General features: G+C 38.3%; 4 protein-coding genes across 6 annotated transcripts; 1 reads left to right on the forward strand and 3 right to left on the reverse strand.

Annotated features, from left to right (window-relative positions):
- Positions 1–1,193: 1,193 nt before the first annotated feature.
- slmo (PRELI domain containing slowmo) lies at positions 1,194–15,007 on the reverse strand. Its single transcript, XM_018028034.2, has 5 exons — positions 14,810–15,007; positions 14,518–14,683; positions 11,872–11,958; positions 2,973–3,146; positions 1,194–2,624 (listed from the first exon to the last, which is right to left on the reverse strand). Exons 1-5 carry the CDS (start codon positions 14,839–14,841, stop codon positions 2,388–2,390), a joined length of 696 nt encoding a protein of 231 aa, XP_017883523.1. The 5' UTR covers positions 14,842–15,007; the 3' UTR covers positions 1,194–2,387.
- Positions 15,008–15,511: 504 nt separating this feature from the next.
- Positions 15,512–17,483, reverse strand: LOC108627005 (ATPase WRNIP1). Of its 2 annotated transcripts, XM_018028022.2 has the most exons (5): positions 17,307–17,483; positions 16,935–17,221; positions 16,037–16,856; positions 15,750–15,977; positions 15,512–15,691 (listed from the first exon to the last, which is right to left on the reverse strand). In XM_018028022.2, exons 1-5 carry the CDS (start codon positions 17,326–17,328, stop codon positions 15,594–15,596), a joined length of 1,455 nt encoding a protein of 484 aa, XP_017883511.1. In that variant the 5' UTR covers positions 17,329–17,483; the 3' UTR covers positions 15,512–15,593. The 2 variants fall into 2 exon arrangements, with proteins under 2 accessions (XP_017883511.1, XP_017883502.1); XM_018028013.2 differs by lacking the exon at positions 17,307–17,483 and having other exon boundaries at positions 16,935–17,300.
- A 109-nt stretch (positions 17,484–17,592) lies between these two features.
- On the forward strand, positions 17,593–19,528 carry LOC108626997 (uncharacterized protein At4g17910). The gene is made up of 2 exons (XM_018028000.2): positions 17,593–17,875; positions 17,939–19,528. The coding sequence occupies exon 2, from the start codon at positions 17,975–17,977 to the stop codon at positions 19,517–19,519; it is 1,545 nt and encodes a 514-aa protein (XP_017883489.1). The 5' UTR covers positions 17,593–17,875; positions 17,939–17,974; the 3' UTR covers positions 19,520–19,528.
- Positions 19,529–19,645: 117 nt separating this feature from the next.
- Eogt (EGF-domain O-GlcNAc transferase) lies at positions 19,646–21,623 on the reverse strand. Of its 2 annotated transcripts, none has more exons than XM_026815283.1 (8): positions 21,449–21,623; positions 21,227–21,390; positions 21,004–21,121; positions 20,781–20,934; positions 20,507–20,707; positions 20,316–20,449; positions 20,116–20,218; positions 19,646–20,054 (listed from the first exon to the last, which is right to left on the reverse strand). In XM_026815283.1, the coding sequence occupies exons 1-8, from the start codon at positions 21,565–21,567 to the stop codon at positions 19,791–19,793; spliced, it is 1,257 nt and encodes a 418-aa protein (XP_026671084.1). In that variant the 5' UTR covers positions 21,568–21,623; the 3' UTR covers positions 19,646–19,790. The 2 variants fall into 2 exon arrangements, with proteins under 2 accessions (XP_026671084.1, XP_026671080.1); XM_026815279.1 differs by having other exon boundaries at positions 21,004–21,124.
- Between the last annotated feature and the right edge of the window lie 33 nt (positions 21,624–21,656).

A 21,656-nucleotide genomic window follows, 5' to 3' on the forward strand; every position in this document is an offset into this window, starting at 1 on the left:
CGCGGCGGTAACGACGTTGTTGTCCCCGAAACAATGATTGGGTGCAAGCTCGGTCACCTGTAGTTCCTCGACTTATTACAAGGCGAGAGAACCCTTCAAATACCCGGGGCTTAAGTTTCCAGCTGCAATTTCGTGTTCCGCTCGAAGTGGCTTAAGCCATAATAAAAATTGAAGCAAAGGGAAAACTGCCACTTTGTCTTCAAAGCATGGCGCTCCACGTCACGTGCAACCAATAGCCACACGAAAGCTTTATAGGGGCAAACGAGGCCACTTTAATTTACGAAACTTGCTCGACATGCACGTCCATCAGGGACGTTGATTTACTAACGTACTGTAAGCGAAGCGATTCAACAGGAAAACCGAACAGACATCCGGGGATCGTGTGCGTGAGTTACCTACAAAGGATACTAGCGGCCCTCTGATCGGAAGCTGTCAATATTTGTCCGTGTCCCGTAACCGAGTAGCCAGCGATGAACCGTAACGTCATCAATTATCTCTTACATACCACTGGTCAAGCCTGATGTCAAATTTCGTCTGTTTCCTGTCTCGTGTACGATTTCGTATTGCGTGCCTCACGTGTCACTCTTCTCGTACTTTATACCTACCTCCAACTCTCCTCTTTTTCTCTCACATCCTCACGGCTTCTCTCTCTCTCTTTCTCTACCGTCTGTGTCTCTTTCGCTCGCTCTTTCAATTCTCCATTTCCACTTACCTAACAATTAGGTAAAGAGTTGGCCAGCCAGATTTGAGTAAACTGATGGAAATTGTCTCTAGACCACCGAGAACAATAATGACTCAGTTGAAATTCCGCTCCAGTAGAATTTGTTCGAGCGGAATGTCGAAGCTGCTCCTCCATCGTTGAATCGATACTTGGCCCGTATGATACGAGCGTGTTTCGTTCTCAATGCGTGGAAGCACTAGCTGACTCGTGCGAATATCCCCTGGAGAGAATCAGGGGAACACGGTAAACGATGGAAGGAAGGTTTCAGGGTATGTATTTCGGTGTGCACGATTTCAAATGATACGAGCATCGACGAACCACCTGGGACAACGTTTCTTAACAGCGGACTAGGATTTTATTTCTTTCTTTTCTTCTGCCTGCATCTGTTATAAAGTTAGAGCAGCAGTAGCACTCTTTTGCATCTAATTACTGACTACCTTATCTTAATCACGGCAAAAGTAAAAGAAGCCTGTTGCTTTAAAAGTAGGTATATTTCAGCGTTTGGGTTTACTGTTTAACATTATTTGAGTAGATGAGTAGACGAACCCGAGCTGTCATTCAGATCAATTGACATGGAAATCTGTGCACTAACTGTTACAATACTTGATGTATATGCATATTGCTGCGTCATTTTATAATTTAAATTTCGTTTGACTTTCTAAGTTGTTCGACTATATCACTGTAATTACTGCATAAGCTTCGCGTGAAAATAGTTATTATTAAGTTAAATAATTAAACCAGTTACTTAGCATCCATGGGAAAAATAAGTTTGGTTGATATTACTTGCGACACAGCGAAAATTAAACTTAAATACCGGGCTATGAAGTATATACCGGGCTTAAGCACGCTTTAAAGTGCATAAACGAGTGACATCATTGTCCTAAAGTATTCGACATGAGTTACACTCAAACGATAATAAAACTAAAGAGATAGATAAGTGCATCGTAAATGTTTATCGAGCATCGAATCTCGTACACAACACAGACATTATATTTACCTTGCAAATACTATGCGTTCATACGTTTTTTGGTTATTCTGTTTAAGGGGTTTGCTTCCGTTTGACAAAGCTTTATAATAGATCAAAAAAATCGTCAGTATTAAATAGCGATGTTGTCAAACATTTCACTTAAACACTTTCATCTTTTGCCGCAGCTACATCCTCTTTTACTAAAGCCACTTCCGTGGAACGATTGGCGACGCAATATATTCCCCTTCGTGTACAGATTACTGAACAAACATAAGTTTGTACTTTCACTGGTCCGTTCGTTTACGATACCTCGACACACATATGTATCTACTTCTGTTTGCACATTCGATAACTATTGCTATTGGTTTAGTTTTTCTCTACGTTCTAAAAATATTTCTGATACTTGCACGAAACATTCACTTGAATACTTTGTTTCTACTGCACTCTCTAAAATAATCTAAATTAATTACACCTGTGTAAAATAAATCATTCAGTCATTGTACAATGACTTCATAATTATTAGGCAGTAATACAGAAATTTATTTATTTAATTATTCTCATTCTTCTGGAATGGTCCGCACGAAAACCCGAAAAAGGGAATTGTTTCACGTCGAACTACTTTTTATTTCACGTACAATCGTTCCATCGAAGATCTACATAGCATTAGTTAAAGAGATTGAAGCTAACGTGATATATTAGCTATAATTTCGGTATCGACTGAGATGGTGGGGGTACAGTCAAATTCTGAAATTCATCAAATGATTTTTTCGCTACATTCTGAATATCTTCCATGCCCTGTTTTGTAATATTCGTGATGTCGTCGAACTGACGACGCGTTTGATTAAGCAAATCGTCTGTAGACTTCGCGGCGGAAGACGCGATATCTTTTACTTCAGATTGCAGCTTCTCGATGACCCATTCCACGGCTTGCCGTCCCTGAAACGAAATCGCAATACGAACGCGAAGTGTTATCGTGCGAAAGCAAACATTTCGCACCTATGAAATTCCAAAATCACTTCAAAATAATTGACGAAATATCTCGTACGAAAACCTGTATGGTACTACTGAACATAACGCAGTCAACACTTTAAAATAATTCACGAAATGTTAAAACATATACTGTAATGCTCAAATCATTATATGCAACGCTCTTATTTGATTTGATTCTTCGATAAAAATGGTCAAGAAAATAAGTCATTCGAATTATTTCAATTGAGGTAGAGAAATGAAGAAAATTAAGAAAGAAGAAAGATGTTTTAAAATAAGATGTGATGGTGCTATTACCTTATTTGCATTTTGTTCGATGGTCATTGTCAGTAGCCTCTCCAGGTGATCAATAAGAGGTACGCCTTGGATAGAAATTACTGCCTGTTGAGTGAGGAGCGTTGTATCCGGGTTCTCTGGATGTGGTGAATATGTAACTACTTCACCAACCGAAACGTGCTTGCCTAGGCTTATCTGGAACCAATGAAGAGAAAGAAAATATGTACTAAAAATGACGCACAACAATTTCTCGTAATTCTTGTCATTAGATGCTGAAAGTCTCTCATTTCAGTTACGTGTTCCCGTATCGACCAGCGTGTTGTGCAACCCGCCGGGGTTAGCAACCTTCAGATAGATGCTTAGCCAGCGTTATCGAGATAAAACGTTTCCACGAAAGTGACGCGGTGCCTTGAATAATCGATAGAACGAAATAAAGGTTCTGGCAGCGAGCTCACGATGGTACTCGTGACGGGGCAAAATCGCTGTTCCGCTGACCGGTTTCCCGACATTGTGTTCGAAGTCGTTCCAAGCCTCGTTATCCCGTTCAGTGATCGTTAAATAAAACATTCGTGTATTTTAGAATTATTCAAAAGATTCAGCCTCCCTGTCCTACTCCCTCTCACTCTCCCTATTCAGTCGAAAACGTACAAACCGATGTCTCACGTGAAAACTCAACAGCTTTGATTCAATTTTAATGCGCACGTGCTCGTGTGCAAATAATAGCGCGGATACATAATAAATAATCGCGATTTCACGGTACCCACGTGTGCCGTTTAACAATACAAGGATGTAAGAGCATCAAGGGACTCTAACGAGAGCTATAAAGATGCACCTACAGATGTTCATTGATTCGTTCCTTTTATTCCAAGAAAAGTATCATACAATCTTTCAATCATCAGTAATAGCTCTTTGTGAAAACTAACTATCTTATGTGGCTATTAATATGAAATGAATTAGAAACAGACAAAAATGATCATCCACGTTCATCGAGACCACATTTGTTGAGAACAAATTATAACCAACAGATGACCGACAATGTCGCGCTTGCCACTTCAATAATTACTTCATTATGAAGTGCATACGAGTCGTTCGTAGCATTGCACCGAGAAGTACGTGGTCGCGGAACTGGAACAATTGAATCGCGTGGCGCAATACGTTTCACGGGGGAATTAACGCCCGCGGCACAGCGCATTGTGGATCCACGATCGAGTGATCGAGATAGAGAGACGCAGGATTCTCTATGCCACGCTCTCCGCCATATTGGCAATCAGTGAAGTCGACTGTGTTACATCGCACCGAGCTATCCAGGCGGACGCGTTCCGTAGTCCCTCCAACCCCCAATCTTGCGGCGCCATCACCCCCGTACAATTGGAAGAGGCCGAAAAATTAACGCTCCGCTTCAAATAGCGTTTCATCAATTACGTGGATCGAGGTCCGGGGGAAAATGCAGATGGTTTAATCCGTCAGCCGCCACGCCGCGCCGGGGGTCTCTATTGAGGTGCGTTCAACGCTGTCGAATACAGTTCTTTGTTCTTGCCACCGGCAGAAACTGCATTGGTGTTACACGAGCGTTACGTTTGTTTGATTCATTCTGTTTTCGCTTCTTTTTCCTCATCGTTCATTCGAAACTACAAGCAGATTCACGATAAAAAGGTCAAATATAGCGTGGAAATTTTTTCCCTTAATTTTAGTGAGAGCTATTCGCAACAGCTATGTTTACTCGAGGGATTTTGGATGTCTTGTATGTAGAACCGGGGTTTTAGCGCTCACGAAATGAACTTGGGGGTAATTTTCCCGTAGAATCACGGGAATGGTGTAAACAAGATTCATTTCAGGAAAAGTAATTAACACTTCACGTCTGTTATCGTTCAAGCGTGTTTAAGAATATCGCTTCAGAAGTGCGGAGGGAAAGTATGAAGCAGGGAGATGAAAGTATCCACTATAATTGGAAGTAAGACCAGCGATTTCATTATAACCGCAGTAACGAACGAATTTATCCAGAGCCGATCATAGTTGATCACGTGTAGCGTACCCCTAATCAGTGAATCAGTTTTTCACCAATTCCCGACAAAGCATGATCGAAAAATGATATATACATATTTATAACTCATATATACATATTTATAACTTACCACTAAGGAAGTGCTTGAGATTTCCATTAAACTTCTATATCCGGACGGTCTCGTAATTATATTACATTCATTTAAAATTAATTTCCTCTAAGTTGGACGAAAATAAAATTCTATTCAAATTTACTCTATTTTTATAAGAATCGTGGAAGTTCCTGTGCTTGAAAATAAATCCTCCTTTCACGGGGAAACATCGGAAGATTTTCGAGACGGTTACTTCCGCGTTCCGATACAACGAACTGTAGCAATTATCTTCCGTTGTCTTATCGGCAGGTCGGAAAAAACAAAGCGATTCGTTAGTATCGCGACGGAGATTAAAAAACAAGCCACGTAAAAAAGGTAAACGGCTGACGCACGATTTAATCCTACCAGACGGCCGATCGATCCCTCTCTTGATTCTAGCGTCAACGTCGAAGTAATTAATTTTCCCTTTTTTCGGCTAGGCCAGAGTACATCCTCGATTCTGTCTCCCCCTCTCCCCAAGCCGATCTAGTGCATCGGTTAATTGAAATTTTTCTCGTCAGCCTCGCGTTGAAACCGATGTTTGCCAATCCCTCGGTCTCCGCAGCAGAGCACAGCGTTTGCTTTTCATTTACCGTAGCATTGCAGCACGATCACGTTTAGTAGCGCAGTTAGGGTAAAAGTCGTTAACCAAAATCAAGACATAAAAGAAAGCTGTACACAGACACGTAAACGCGGTAATTTTAATCTGAATCGGACCGAATCTTATTAAATAACTCTTATTAAATCTTCCTGCCTGTTTAATCTGTTCGACCCGTAACTAAAGAAAACCAGGGAAAACATAAATAAAAGCCGTACTAGAATTAAGGAATAAAGTAAGATTGAATTTAAAAAAAAAAAAATTAAGTAACATAATACGCTACAGCAGAGGTTCTCCGGAGAGTCTCCTAATGGCGTCGTTCGAAGAGACTCGTAAACTATCGTACAAACAAGCGTGTGTTCTTCCAATCAAGAATTCTTGTGATTCCGTTCCATCCTTCACCGATATAACAAGGAGAGAATGAAAAGGGTAGACCGTGGTCTGTGAAGGGTCATTGTGCGAGGTAAAGGCCTTCTTCAGTGCGCACTCGCGAGTAATTAGCATCGCCGCATAATTGAGAGGACTTTACAGATCTGGCTTCGGGTGGCATTGTTCCTCAGGCTGGGTATGCCTCCAATTCGACCGTACTATTCGATGCCTCGAGAGGGTGCCGCGGCCGGAAATCCAAATCTAGCAGGACGTAACATCGGAAACTGGATCGACCTCGAATGGACTTCGACCTCGAGCTTTCTCTTGCGTACAGTAATCGCCGATTCTAGCGGATTTTGGGGAGATTGGGAATCGTGTGCTGACAAATCCGTATTAGATCGTGTAAACGGGAGCTTCCAGTCATCTGCTCCTACAGTCGAATGGATACGCGCGGTTTCCTCGCACATTCGATTCAATTACTCGCCATTTTCGCGTCTATGTATGTACATTTCTGAACAAACAGAGTCTTAGCTCTAAGCCGAATCGATATTCTCTGTGCTCGGCGTTCCTCGTTTATAAAATATTTTAGAAACATTTTTACGCGTAGCTAAGTACCTGTGCATATAAATACGTACACGATGGACGCTAACACGTTTTTATCCTTTATCATAACATCCCGTATCACTTGATCATTAATGTTCATTCTGTAAGACTTCACTGACAAGTCGGTGCATCAACTCGACAAGAAACATTTCGATCAGATGTCACGAGATAACTTATAGTTTATTAGGTCCCAGAGGGATCAACGGAATTCAAACTGAAGCATGTGACGAAAATCGAAAATCGTGAATTCTGCATTCATTTTTAATTTTATTACCATTCCAAAAATTCTTGGCATTGCTTGCTGCATATTCACACTATAAAAATGCATAAATACTCATGGTAGTGAGTTTGCATTCCAGAAATGAGTCCCGACGCCGTACAGCATTCGCTCTCGTGCAATTTGTTGTTTTTATGATTTAGAGAGACGCGCGTATAATAATTCAGTTGGAGCCGCGTCCAGTCAACCACGTGCACCACCCAAGCGCAACCCCTTCGAGTTCTCCATCAGCAGAGTCCACGGGGAGTCCCCGAACACGGCCAGGATACATCACCGATACACGCGTCTGTTATTAATTCTCGTCCGATGCCGCTCCCTACCATCTAATAGTATCCTTCTATCTCTCCCGTGTCTCGGGTTTTCGCGCCTGCACGCACGGAAATTCGTGCCAGTACCCAGGAAAGATAGTTAGAGAGAATACGCGAATCGTCGTGGGTAAAATATCGTTCCGGTTTCCTTCGTGTCTGAGAACGTATTGCGGTGAACTCGCGAGAACGGAGGTACTCTACGTACAGCGATTCGATTGATCTACTGCCTTCTACTTTCCTTCTTTCGATAACTAGGAGCTACTGGTTCCCGTCGGGAAGTATCCGCGATTTTTTTCTTTAATATCATGTACATCCAATAAATTCTATTACAAGCATTTGGCTTTATAGACAAAAGACAAACGAGATTCGTACTCCGCATATTCGAAGATAACTAAAAATGTTATTTTAGAATGTAGAAAGTAGAGAAATTTTTCAGAAATTGAAAAATCGTTCCTCTCAATGAAACTACTGTTGATTTATCGTGAAATCGATACTGCATCGTCGTCAGTGTGTGATATTAATCTTTGATTGATAGATTTGCCGTTGGGCATTAACCCCATAAAAAAATATTAACGCAATCCCTGTCCAATAGATCAATTTGTATAGCAGGTGCAAAACATTTACATACGTACCAGCCGTACCATCGAGTTGAAAAGTCAGACACGCTGTATAACACATTTTAAATAATAACACGATTAACTTAACACGAGCGTCATGTGTTACACGGCTGCAATATGTCTGTTTGATAATCCGATAATATCCATCCACCTGTACCACCGGGGGTATGTTTCGCCGTTTTTTTTTCCTCTGCCAAACGCATGCATTCATTGCAACACCATCCCCCAGGCGCCAACAGAGGCATTGTTATAGATTAACGAGACGTGACTCTGTGCACGCGCGTTACGACATTCGCAATTTCATTAGCGCGATTTGCAAACGCCGAAATAGCGACGTTTATTCAAAAGATCGATGTACAGGATTTATTTTTAAATTAATGATCAATCTCTGCACACCTAACTATTAACAACGTCTGAACATTAGCAACGATGAAGAGACTCGAGAACATTATATTCAGCTTCCACTCGATACATATACGCCGGATGTATTTAATTCAACGATAGGAAGCCGCATTACGGCGGCGCCCGCACGATACGTATGCATTTCGCGTAACCTATGCAGTATGGCTTACGACGAGAAGGGGTAAATTGCTAAAAGATATGTAGCCCTTGGGATTCGGCGGGGATAGATTATATAACCTTCCCCGGACTCTGCCCGAGCTTATGTTGAATACATTGCCTCCTTGCACTGTTGCCCATGCTCGTTTGTCCGCGTTGTGCGTACGCGTTTCAATGTTAGAGAACGAACTGGCGCGACAGCGTGCTTGCGCGTGTATTCACCAAATAGCTAGGACAGAGAAAGCGCTATAGCGTCCCATAGAGAATTGTTCAATTTTAGCTGAACTCGAGCTCTCAACGTGCAGGAAACGTGGAAATGCGTCCCCGTAGATTAAGCAAGCGCGCGACGATCAGCAGGGAAATATCGTACGGTGCTCCTCAACTGTCCTCTGACCTTAATTGAGAAGACGACAACGGAAAAAAAAAGAATGAGGAATCGCGAATGTGAATAGCCACGTACAGCATACATCCTATGTGAGTAGGTACCTTGCAACATGAACGACCCCGGCGTCGAAGAAATTTCATGTTTATACTACTGCTCGTTGTGCTATTCCACTGTGTGCTAATGTATCATGCTAATCCATACGTCTGTGTTCATTTTCTTGCGCAAGAATTCTCAGACAGAGGTAGACCCACTTATGTAGACCGAGAAATATCGCTACGGTTAAGTCTTACTACGGCTGATTTATAATACTTACCAAAACATTTCGAATCCATTTAAACGAAAATGTACAATATTTTTTACACATTAAACGAGATTTTATTTTGCGTTCGCGTTAACTTATCTTTCACGTTAACAGTATTATAACTTGAATGCGCGGAATTACTCTGGGAATTCATTCATTTAGTAGTCCCGCAACACAGTGCTCGATTTTAAAAAATTTATTACCTTTAGCCGTAATGCCGCTTCGAAGTATATACTGCTTTTAAATAATTAACAATGTTAAAGAACCTGTACAGCGCATAATGTATCCAAACATACTATTCAAGCAATAAGCACGTATCGCGGGATCCGTGTTGTATCTCGCTGTACGAAAGCCACCCCCCGTTTACGCTTCATACTTGATGCATGAGAGCAAACAGCCAAGTTACATATAAAACAGCTGATAAATGGGCACATGGCGTGCTATGTTCCCCTCTTAATATTTACGTAGCGAAAATAAAATCTCTATGATCGTGTTTCCGCAAGTCAGCTGCGAATTTTCATATACTCCTGTTCATACTTTATTAAAACTCCCTAATGTAGTCATTACCAAATTCAAAAACCTGTTTTATGTTATTAAAAAATGTACAACAAACAAATTGCAGATTATTTTCCTACCACGATGAAAATATCTCCGTGGTCGAAATTGTACGCAACTAAATGTGTGAGTGGTACGTGTGTCAAGATTCGATAGGTAGAAACGATCGACACAGTAGTAATTCCCGCTAGATGGAAAGACTACACTTTTTGCTCCGAGGCACCTGCGGATCGTTCATCATGTCAGTAATGCATCTAGCATCTCGGTTTCTAGTTTCTTCCTTTTTTGACCGAGGATCAAGCGAAGAGGGTAGACGAACGATCTTGAACACGCAGCCGGAGAGCTAGGAGCAATACCTACTTCAGCTCCCTTTCCTTCATCGTTTCCCGCCGTGTCTTCCTGAAACCCTCCTGGCACGTCCCTCCGAAGAGACCACGAACCTATGCAACCCCCGGTAATGCGCGCATCAATAACCTATCATATCCAACCTTCTAGACGCAATGCGATCCTACGCTCCTTCCTTCCCACCTTAAGACGTGCCCCGGTCCTTTCGTGCTTGTAACTTGAGCAAATGTACCTGCTACTCGAACCGGAACTTCTACCGTCCATAATTTTCGCACCAGTAAATATTGCAGCAGCAAAGGATAAAAGGTCTCGGGTCACTTTTGTCTGAATCTATTTTTCAAAGCATACAGTAGCTCGCGCGTGCACTTCCTTCTTAACGGGCTAAGATAATCATGTGACTTTTCAAGATTCGACTAGTAAATTTTTCGGATTTGTTGCTCTTTTCGTATTGATAATTTGGCAAAAACAGTGCAAAATATATGTTTACGTCATTCGATTTGGCGTCTTTATTTCTCAGGGAATAAAGACAAAATACGTCTTAATGTATAGTTTCAGGTGTTCTATAGATCGCTTCATTCAGAACTACCGCTCCAAGGATACGGACTTCGAAAATTTAGGTGCATCATTTAGTGTTATTGACAGTAACCTAATTGTTTGCTTGGCAACGCTGGGAGTCTAGACCAGTGAGTCGATCAACGAGCGAGGAGGAACATAAAAGCGGCGTCAAAAAACTTATGATCGTCTTCACACGTCTTCGGAACCGAAAATCAGATCGAGGTGAGTCAAACGGCATTTTAAAGAGAAGCCTTTCCGCTTTGCACAACGGAAGTTTCATCCGTTTATGGTTATTTATTGTAAAGTTATGGGCCGTCAAACTTTTACGTTTTTCTCTCGACCATGTACTGTACCGTCAGTCTGGTTTCGCAGGCGAACTCCGTCTTGAGAATGATAACGTACACAGTGACGGAATGGTGTGTACGTGAAGTATATCGTCTCTCGAGCAAACGTGAGAAGGACCGCAAATATGTGTTAGTGAAATATCGATCTGTGTCAGAAATATTCATTGACATTTTAGCTTATCGTCTCGCTAGGGAGTCTACCTCCTTAAATAGAAAGCATGTAGACACTTGGATACTTGACGAATCCGAACGCGCGTGTAATTCAATTGGCAAAGTTCCAACGTCGAAACTTCCAACTTATTGTCCAACTATTCTTTCCTGATTCGTACGAACTGAATTGGAAGCATATTGATTATTCGGTTACGAAGCTGCGCGTTCACGAAATTTATTTTCTGCCGTTCAAATGAGTTGCTAATATAAGCACGGATGGACGCGATTCTTTTTTGACATGAAATATTAAAGCTCCCCAGGAGCAGTGACGCGCGTCTGTGCATTTAAAATTAATGTACGTAACGTTTATATTCGATTCTTTTCCGCATTTTATCGTCGCGTATTATCCATTTCAATTAGATCGATGCATTGCACAATACGAATGAACGATACGGTACACGGTGCAAAGTAACATTTGCAAGTTGAATATCGATTTATTCGCCATCCATTTATCTCATTCGGTAGTAAATTACAAATGTGGCCGAAGCACTTTGTGAAGTAATAGATGAGTAACTAAGAGTAAATGTAATGAAAACTTCATGGAAGCATGCTTAATAGATGTACTTGATCAACTAATAATACGCCATGTGTGATATTTAGATTGATGATATAAATTAAGTGGGAACGAATATTCTATAATAATTCAGCATATTTATACTGTTCATTCGGTTTAACCAGTTTAAAAACTAATTATTAAACGATTAATCATCGTTGCATTCTATAAAAAAGGCAGTGCAATATATAAAATTATTAATTTACTTACATTTACCGTCCTGACCACCATCTCTTTAGATTCTGGATTGACTTCGCTCCATTCGCTAGCATAGTATGGTCCTCGATGTCCAAAGAACTGGATAAAAAAATTAATTAAATTATTGGTACAAGATTTATATAATTTCATGGAGAGATATTAAAAACTGATAATTGGAAGTAATATATAAGAGAATCATAAAATATTGCACTGAAATGATAAAATTAATTATTTATTAAACCGAGCTAAATTACATCAATGACGATAAGCGTCCATGTTCATACACACGATACACACAACACGATGTAGCCATAATAAATCATGGATGCATCACACATTACTCTTACGTAATAACCGTATGATAAATCAATGCAATTCAATTTTATCAACAGAAGTCGAAGGTCTATATCAAAGAGTATTAAATTAATTTGGAAGCAGAGCATATAAAAAAACCCAAGCTGTGCGCGATGCTAATTAATTATATTTTCCTATTTAATTACACTTTAATCACGCGGTGCAGCCAATTATTACCAACAATGTGCATGAAAGGCTTACTATATCGATAACTGTTCGAATATCCAATGTGCGATATTAAATGCAGCTTGTTGAAAATGCATCTGCTAATTAATCAGAAATTTTAGTCGATGTAGTAGTTGGCTCGAGGAGCACGTTCCAGGTGAAGAAGGGAAAAAAGAAAAAATGGAAAAAGAAACAACAGAGGTAGCTAACTGAAATCGAAACGTGGCTTTGCACTTTCCCTTCCGTCAAGTAATTTCAAGAGTGCCCAAATGCGAAGGCGATACCTTCTCTCGCTTCTTCCACTTGCTATGCATTCGTTATATACGGGACTGTGAGTCGAGGCATTCGAGCGAGAGAATCGGCACAACAGAACAGCTTTGCGAAATGGCCAAGCTTATAGAAAATCCTGCGAAAGGAAGCAATTCGCCGAGCCGAAAAGGATTCGACGCTCCGAATCTCTCCGTCGGCTGGAAGAGGAAACACGGATGAGGGAGAGAGGCTCTAAGGGAGGCTCGAGACTCGGTGTCTATTCCAAAACGCAAGCGTCTCGCTGGATGATTGCCAAAGAGTGTAACATTGGTGGGAGCGCTCATTATGAAAGTTGATACGGACGGTATCGTTGTTTTGTAATTCTCTCTTGCCTCTAGCCTGGATTCATCCCACACCTTCTTCTTGCTCGACGCTGTCGAAAGTTTCGAATTTCCTGCTAGCTACTGCCGGCAGTTTGTATAGATTGCTCGGTCAAACGGCAGCACGTTGTTTTGTCTATAAACTAACGCCGAGCAAAGAAGAGATGCATAACTCCATGTGTGAATTGATTTCTTACGGTATCTAAACTTCGGAATAAACTCTACTGTTCTAACTCGCAAATAGAATATTATTCCAATACAAGATTTGTGAAGAAATTTTCTTTATAAATAAAAAAGGAAAATGTAAAGCACAGAGTGAGTTTCCAACTACAGAATTTTACATCTTATTTATAGTCGAGAAATATAATTACACATAAAACAACTACCTAGGTTGGTTTCTAAGCGTGTAGTTTATAGAAAGAGATTAAATCGTTGCAGACGTAAGCACTTATTACTACGTCAAAATTACGGTTGCTGTGCCAATTATGTAATGCATTACGTGTTGGCCGGTGTTGGCCACTTAAGCTCCGGTCGATAGACATCTGATCATAGAAATACATAATCTACTTAGAAACTGGTAGAAAGTAGAAAGTGGAAACGTAACGAGGACCTCCGACGGGACAAATGCAAATTTTTACTATTCCCAGTTGCTTAAAAACGATGAAATACGTAAATGTGAATGCACATATACTGCTAACTTACATTGGGCGGCATATAGCCAAATGTTCTTACGCATGCAATGACCGCAATTGCTCGTGATCTTACGTATCTGGTTAATTTTATAGACTACTGACGTGATTGCAAGGAAGCATGTATTTACCTTTGACGTTTAAGATCAAATTAAAAATAAATTAACAAAATACATATTTCACCATTTCACGGTCGCGAGGCACGTGGCAGGATCACTTTAGTAGTGAGAATGTATACATATGTATGTACTCGTAGCGTATCAGTGCATTCTCGGTAAAGTCAAAATTTCTATTCTGTTTAATTAATTGTAAGACGAACGTATTGGAAAATTTTGTACTATGATAATGGAATTCTATCTAAACAATTGATCATATGTTACAAACAAGCAATTAAACTTCCTGCTACGAGAAATTAAAGCAAACATAAGAGTAGGGTATCATTTTGAATCAGACTTGAATTCATGAATGAATAATCCCAAATATTTACGAAAGACATTCTTTACACAATACAATTGAAACATTTAATACCCAAGATTATACAAAATTTGTAAAGAATAATACATTTTTGTAGGCCTGTTTAATACTATACATATATATTTTACTACAAAGGACTAGGTATAGCTGCATGGTTAAACATAATGACAATAACAAAACATCAAAAGTATATAGTAAAGCTTGATACAATAAAGAAAAGTAGTGCTAACATGAATTCATTAAAATAAGTTGCATGTACTTGCAAATTATAGACTTGCAGTTTCCTTAGAGAGGTTATGTTCAGTGCTATCAAGAGCAAATAAAAATGAAAATAAATAAATACTTACCGGTAATATCCATGTAGGAAAACGCCATTGTGTTGTGACTAATCTGTGAGAATAAAGGACACCGTCCTTGACATTTCTATCGATGACATCTGTTCCCAGAACAGATGGATTCAAAGGGTTCGGATACTTTCTGCATGCTGCTTTCACTACTGTGTCCCATGGATGACTGAAAGATAATAAAAATTTCAATGTCAAGCGGTTTTTTTACAATAAATAAGGAACAATTGTTAATTGTATCGACACCCTAGCCTTGAAAATTATGAAGCAATAAGATGCCATGAACGAGACTTACTCAAAAGTGTGATGTGACGTCCACAACCTCATGATTGAAGAATTTTTCAATGTTACGTACGGCTAACACTGTAATTTAAACTATTAACAATCACGCGGAAACACACAACTCCAACACAGCAAGGCGCGTCTACTGACTTCGAAATCTGATGTAACTCAAAAGATCGTGCACGGTACGGAAGGTCTCCAATGAACTTTGATCTTACATTAAATATCGATGCATCAACAGTTGGTATGCCTGTTCCCGAAACTCGAGTCGATTGGTCGATCACCCAACGCTACTTTCTCTACGGATTCGAAAGTTATTCTCCCGCCCGTATCCCCGCCTGTTTCATTCGATTGCAACATTTTTTCGTTACTGAAGTTAATTCTAAGTTTTGCATTGTTAACTACTGCTCTTTATTACGTAGTTCGAAGATCAAATGGATTGAACAGTTACCAAGTTATCATATTCGCTCGGGTTTCTTGCAGTAAATCGTGCGACCACATACCCTCATTTCGAATGGGACACGCTTATTCTGAATGCGAAATATATCGGAATTCGGAATTAATTGTCATTAACACATGAAGTTAGTATAAATTTATTATGTTATACATTCGCGAGTGTTAATTTTACTGCTGCAAGGTGCAAGGGCATTGATTACTTTAAAGTGCGCGAAAAACGTTACGACCATAGTAATATGGCGATCAAAGCAAATGTAACTTCTTTAAAAAAATACTTTATTATTACAAGTGTACAATTAAAATGTGTATTTAAGAAGAGAAGAGTTTTCGACGGGAAACAGTCAGGAATCGTCCGAGAAGAAATTACGATGCTGCAGGCTAAGTGGTAAGTACGTTTTCACGTTTTCTTCTTTTCGCAATAAGTGCTCTTCACGGCCGTCTAAAAATAATACAAAAAGACAATAATACTGCATAAACGCGAATGATTAATATCTTACCAAAGATGGCAGAAAGTTTTCTTTTTCCTGATCTGTCTCTAATGTGCAGTGGCACCATGGGTTGTGGGCCTTTATGATTTAAGATTGTATTTTCAGCTGATTTCAATGCATTATACACAAGTCGAGACTTTGGTGCTCTAGTTAAATATACAACACATTCTGCTAAAAGCAGATCGCTCTCTGGAAATCCAATCATTTGACATCCATGCATAGTATGTACAGCTATGCCTAAAATAAATTCAGATCTTTGTATCCTGCATTGCAATGTTTCTTTATGTATTATGTACCTAAGGCGTCAGGATCTGCTAAGCCAACATCTTCGCTTGATATTCTTACTAATCTTCTGGCAATATTAACAGGATCTTCCTTAATTGCTACAATTCGTGCTAGCCAATATATTGATGCATTTTGTTGCCCAGCTTGTATTGATTTATGCAATGCAGAGTACAGATGATGACTATTATTATTTTGTGTATCAGACAACGTATGCACTTTTATAAGACTTTCTTTAACATCCTCAAGCGTTATTGACAAAGATTTTGATTCATCTGACACTTTAGACTTGATTGCTAAATCTAAACCATTCAATGCAACACGTGCATCACCATCACATACTTCTGCTAGCCAATCAATTACTGTCTGATTAATAGAAAAACGTGGTCTAGCCTTGAAATTTACTTTATCTTCCTTATCAGTTAACAAAGCTTTCTGTTGGGGATTGCTTATTTCTCCATTAATAGACACAATTGCTTTACAAAGAATTTGTACAATATTTGAGACTGTTAATTTATTTAAAATAAATACACGGCACCTGCTTAACAAGGCAGAATTTAAACTATAATATGGATTCTCTGTGGTTGTACCAATTAAGGTAAACGTCCCTGCTTCGACATGAGGTAGAAAAATATCTTGTTGAAGTTTATTAAATCTATGTATCTCATCCATAAATACGATAGTCTGACAGTTTTTTTTTGATACATTTTTGGGTGTATTAACAATATCCCTTATGCTATTCACGCCACAAGAAATAGCAGACAATTTTACAATACATACATCCTTCCCATGCATTTGTTTACTTAACTTTGATATAACATTAGCCAATGATGTCTAAGAAATATAAAGACATGTATTATTAAAGCTAAATTGGTAGTGAAAATAGACATGCTTAATAGTTGTTATTATTACCTTTCCACAACCTGGTGGACCCCAAAATATCAGACTAGGTACATGACCTTTTATTAACAATTTTTGTAATATTGTGTTAGAACCAACAATTTGTTCTTGACCTATGTAATCATCAAGACATTCAGGTCTCATTCTTTCAGCAAGAGATATGAAGTCTTTGTTCGATACTGTTTTCTGTTCATTCATTGTTATGCCAAGTGTTGTGTTAGCTTTGTGTCTTTTTGCTGGATTTGTTTCATCTATCTCTTGATCTTGATAAGGAAAAGGTCTCTTTGGTAGTTTTGATTCTGTAATTTTTGATATAGGAAAATTTATCTTAGTGCGACTTTCAAACTTCTGACACATCTATTTTATTCACTGAACAACACATACTCAAATCCCTTTGTCCATACATTCTATTCCATATACTGTTTGGATCATAATAATTATTAAAACATTATAATACGTCTCAAGGATTTAATATATTAGTTTCTAATATATTAGTATGGCTAATCAAGTTACTTGTTATATACAGTGTAACATTTCCGCAGTATTTCTGTATTATCTTGCAAAATACTGCAAAATACTGAATTGTTGCGCCACCTATCGATTACATATATACATATACATAAAGTACTTGAATGAACAATGAACGTACATTCGATCCTAAAAATTTTTTAGGAATTGGTTTCTGCAGTAATCGATGGCATTGATTCATTAACATGTTGCATTGAAACAGTCTAAAGTTCTTAATTCAAACGAGAGATAATTAAAGGCTGAAAGCAAAACGATAATTAAACAGGATCCATTCGTCGGCTGTGCCATTGCACTGCAATCAGTTCCTTCAAAATTTTAGAAGATGATTGTACATGAATGGGCTGCTGGTTGAAATTTCTGCTCTTGTTTTTAAGTTGTGAAATACAAAACGTACTCAGATAGGAATTAAAATAATGTTCTCACAAGTAAGTTACAGTTTGTAGAAATTAATTAGATCTGTTATTTTAGTAAACAATGTTTCTTTGCAGAGTATTATTCATCAATAGAAATTATTATTTAAAAATATGTCAAATACATGGGATAGGAAACTTTACCGCCAGGAGCAAGAAGCATTCGTTTCTGGTCATGCTGGAACGACTGCCAGGGAAGTTATATATGCAGTATTTCCAAATATCTGTAGTATCTTTTTGACTACTACTACAGTGGCCCTTTTAAAAAGGGTTATGAATAACAATGTTAAAGTTATTCTAGAATTTGTATTGATTGTAATCCCATCTATTTTATGTTGTACTGTATTATCTGAGTATGTTTTAACAGTTGGTTGTTGTATGATTGTGATATCCATTATTAATGTTCTATTAATAGGAACGAATACTAGCACTGTATCAAGTATAAGGCCTACTTATGGGAAAAGACCTTTCATTACAAATTTTAGAGGATTAACTAATATGATATCAGCAATATGTATATTAGCAGTAGATTTTCACATTTTCCCTCGTAAGTTTGTTAAGACTGAATTCTTTGGATACAGTTTAATGGACACTGGTGTTGGGTTGTTTGTATTTAGCAATGCTATTGTGGCACCAGAAGCCAAAGATTTTACTCTTAAGCCTAGAGCAGGTTTCTTGTATACTATTTCGAAAAACATAAAGCGGACAGCCAGAAGTTGCATTCCACTTTTAATATTAGGCTTCGGTCGCTCTGCTGCTGTTGAAATTCTAGGATATCAAAAGCATGTAACTGAATATGGGATTCATTGGAATTTTTTCATAACACTTGCTTTTGTCAAATTGTTTACAAGTACTATAACAAGTACTATCAGCTCAAGATACTCATTACTATCAGGAATCTGGATTTTGGGAATGCATGAATACATTTTGAGTACTAAAGGATTAAAAGAATGGGTATTCAGTGATAGGCCAAGGAATAATTTTGTATCTGCTAATAGAGAAGGGGTGGTATCTGTGCCTGGGTACGTTGGGCTTTATTTAATAGGGGTAGCAATTGGCAGATTAGTTCATTCTACTTATAAAAATTCACGTACACAACAATTGCAAAACAGGTATAAAACTATTCATGTAAAGTTGCTTGGATACGAATTTGATGCAAGTTACAATGAATCAATGATCTTGTGTATTAAATTGTCATTGATAACAGCTCAAACCTGTGCAGCCACACTATTCTGTGATTCATACTTTAAAGTTTCTAGACGATTAGCAAATGCAGGGTATTGCATGTGGATACTTACTTGGGGAGCCATGGCACTTACATTCTTATTGCTTATAGAAATAATTTCTGAGATACTGATTCATGCAATCACAGATTCAGAATCCACTGAAAAGAAAACAACGCCTAGATCGAATACAAAATACCAGCAGAAGAGTGTATCTTGTGAGAACGAAAATGGTATCGAAATATTCGAAGCTATTAATTATAATGGCCTCTTCTTCTTTCTACTAACGAATTTAATGACTGGCGGTGTCAACATGTTAATACGAACGTTGTACGTAAACCAGTTGAAAGCTCTGCAAATACTGGTTGCATACATGGCAATAAATATTTACTTCGTCTTATTATTGTATAGAAAACAAATACAGATCAAATTGTAAAATGTATAATTCATTGTTAATTCCATATCCGACTATGTGACTGTCTAGATTGTATTGTAACACATGAAATTATTACAATTAAACCATAAATCGAGATAAAAAATAATTTTCACTGCGACACGTAGATATCTTAAAATTATTTTATATTTATTCGTACAAAAATAAGTAAACTATTTGGTAACAGTTCACATGTTTCATTCGATGTTAACATTTATTAGCCTACTTTTGAAAGGTTTTTCTTTATATCGAAATAAATTGCCTAAGGTGTTCGTCATAATTCATCTTTGGATTGGACGTCAGGTTTAAACTTAGCAGTTTCTTCTGATTTAGGATTTTCAGTTTCTTTCGTCTCACTTGTCCTAGTCTGATTCTTTATTCCTGCTTTTTTGCGCTGTGCCCTTTTGTTGACAAATTCCTTGAAACTATTCTGATTTTTTACGTATTCCGCAGCTTGAGACGTAATGCGTAAAAATTCTTTAACATCGAAACTATAATTCGTGAATTTCGCGTGTGCTCCGCCGTCAGGATGCGTACCCTACATCAGATTTCAATTATTCTTATATCAAACAGTAAATAAAAGTTTCCTTCGAACTTACGGGATCCTGTTGCACTAATTTCGTAGTATTTTCCCATGTAAAGTATTTTACTCCTCGTAAGCGAGCAAGATCTTTATAACATCCTGGATCTTCACAGTTATATCTATATATAAGATCATATATTTATAGTACATATACTCACCAAGGAATATCTCTCCTCGTTGGTATACTCTTGGAAATAAATGATTAAGTATACCTACATCTCAAACACAGCCGCCCAATCTGGCAGGAACATAAGGTGTGTTAATCCGGCACCGTGTATACCAATAAAAACATCAGAATTCCTCGTGATTTCTAATTGTTTTTTAAATGGAACTTTCTTATTATAAACAGCCTACAAAGTTGAATTTGTCAGTTTTCCTTGTTTAATGATTCTTAATATTTGTTTTACCTTTCTAACTTTGTACTCAGGATTTTCTTTTAACGCTTTCACTAGTTCGTCCTCATTTAGTATCCTCCTATAGTGGGTATCTCTGCTAAGCAGAGTAACTCGTATCCTCTGATTTTTTCTTTCATGATGAGGTATACGTAATCGGTGTAATACGTGATCGCCGAAAGCTTTAAATAATCCACTTTTCTCACAGCCATAAATCTAAAACCACATTTCTCTCAAGAAAATTTTGAACCTTTTTATCTCCGGAAGTGCGAATAAAAATAAAACATACAAGAGGTGTATTATAATATAATCCAAAAATCATACGAGGTAGTAGCGGCAGCACGAGATTCTTGAAGCAAACAGATTTCCCGCGAAATGTTTTTAAATCCCACAACGGATTTCTCGTGAAAGCCTCGAAAGTATCTTGGAATGCAGAGCGATAGCTGGAAAGTGAGATAGAACTCATGATATCTAATATCTCGCGGTTTTTCTTTTGCATTGGTGTCAGTTACCTGTAACTTTCCCAGATCATTATATGATTATCAGTGCTGAAGGCGTCGGGGTGCGAGAGATTTACGTGCAATGACGCGTACAAGTTGAAAAAGTCACAAAAATGATGATACATGTTTACTACTGAAACAAAACGACTTCTACAAATGAGCGGAATGGCAAAAAAAAGATTTGTGGCTATACTAAATGAATTCTGCCCCGCGAAGAGAGTCTCTTACGACTTACTGGCATCTATTTTCATTATGAACGTCGGCTTTTCGATTACGATATCACAGTCGCCATTGACGATCGGTGGTCGAGGTAGTTTACGAAAATTTCGCAATTCGGGCCCCCAAGATTGCAGTGGGCTAATATGATCCGCATTATCTTGTAGTCTTCTCTCATTTAATCTACGTTGACAAAAAAGCATGACTATTAAGATGTCGATTAGCCTTCTGCTTTACTTACATGCAATATCCACCGATTTCGCCCTCTTTCAATACATCCATCTTATAACGAAGAGGTTCATTTCGATGAAGCAAATCCGTAAAATTGAGCATAATATTTCTTGCTCGGCAAAATCTCATATGTTCCGAACATTCTAAAGACGAATCGTCCTATGATTTTGAAACATTACGTATATAAAAGAAATAATATTACTATCTTATTATTTTTA

This window comes from Ceratina calcarata, unplaced genomic scaffold (genome assembly GCF_001652005.2).
Source record: "Ceratina calcarata isolate Rehan_Ccalc_2016 unplaced genomic scaffold, ASM165200v1 scaffold124, whole genome shotgun sequence".
In the NCBI taxonomy this organism is placed as follows: domain Eukaryota; kingdom Metazoa; phylum Arthropoda; class Insecta; order Hymenoptera; family Apidae; genus Ceratina; species Ceratina calcarata.

What these genes read in the sequence shown, in the direction of transcription:
- Eogt (XM_026815279.1), bottom strand. Translation starts at nt 21,567, where the DNA reads ATGAGATTTTGCCGAGCAAGAAATATTATGCTCAATTTTACGGATTTG. An exon ending in ATGATCTGGGAAAGTTACAG is followed by an intron (nt 20,935 to 21,003) that starts GTAACTGACACC and finishes CTCACTTTCCAG; the next exon opens with CTATCGCTCTGCATTCCAAG. An exon ending in AATTAGTGCAACAGGATCCC is followed by an intron (nt 20,055 to 20,115) that starts GTAAGTTCGAAG and finishes AATCTGATGTAG; the next exon opens with GGTACGCATCCTGACGGCGG.
- LOC108626997 (XM_018028000.2), top strand. Translation starts at nt 17,975, where the DNA reads ATGTCAAATACATGGGATAGGAAACTTTACCGCCAGGAGCAAGAAGCA.
- LOC108627005 (XM_018028013.2), bottom strand. Translation starts at nt 17,279, where the DNA reads ATGTGTCAGAAGTTTGAAAGTCGCACTAAGATAAATTTTCCTATATCA. An exon ending in GTCCACCAGGTTGTGGAAAG is followed by an intron (nt 16,857 to 16,934) that starts GTAATAATAACA and finishes TATATTTCTTAG; the next exon opens with ACATCATTGGCTAATGTTAT. An exon ending in AAAACTTTCTGCCATCTTTG is followed by an intron (nt 15,692 to 15,749) that starts GTAAGATATTAA and finishes TATTATTTTTAG; the next exon opens with ACGGCCGTGAAGAGCACTTA.
- slmo (XM_018028034.2), bottom strand. Translation starts at nt 14,841, where the DNA reads ATGAGGTTGTGGACGTCACATCACACTTTTGA. An exon ending in TTCCTACATGGATATTACCG is followed by an intron (nt 11,959 to 14,517) that starts GTAAGTATTTAT and finishes TTTTTTATCCAG; the next exon opens with TTCTTTGGACATCGAGGACC. An exon ending in TGGTGGTCAGGACGGTAAAT is followed by an intron (nt 3,147 to 11,871) that starts GTAAGTAAATTA and finishes CATTGGTTCCAG; the next exon opens with ATAAGCCTAGGCAAGCACGT.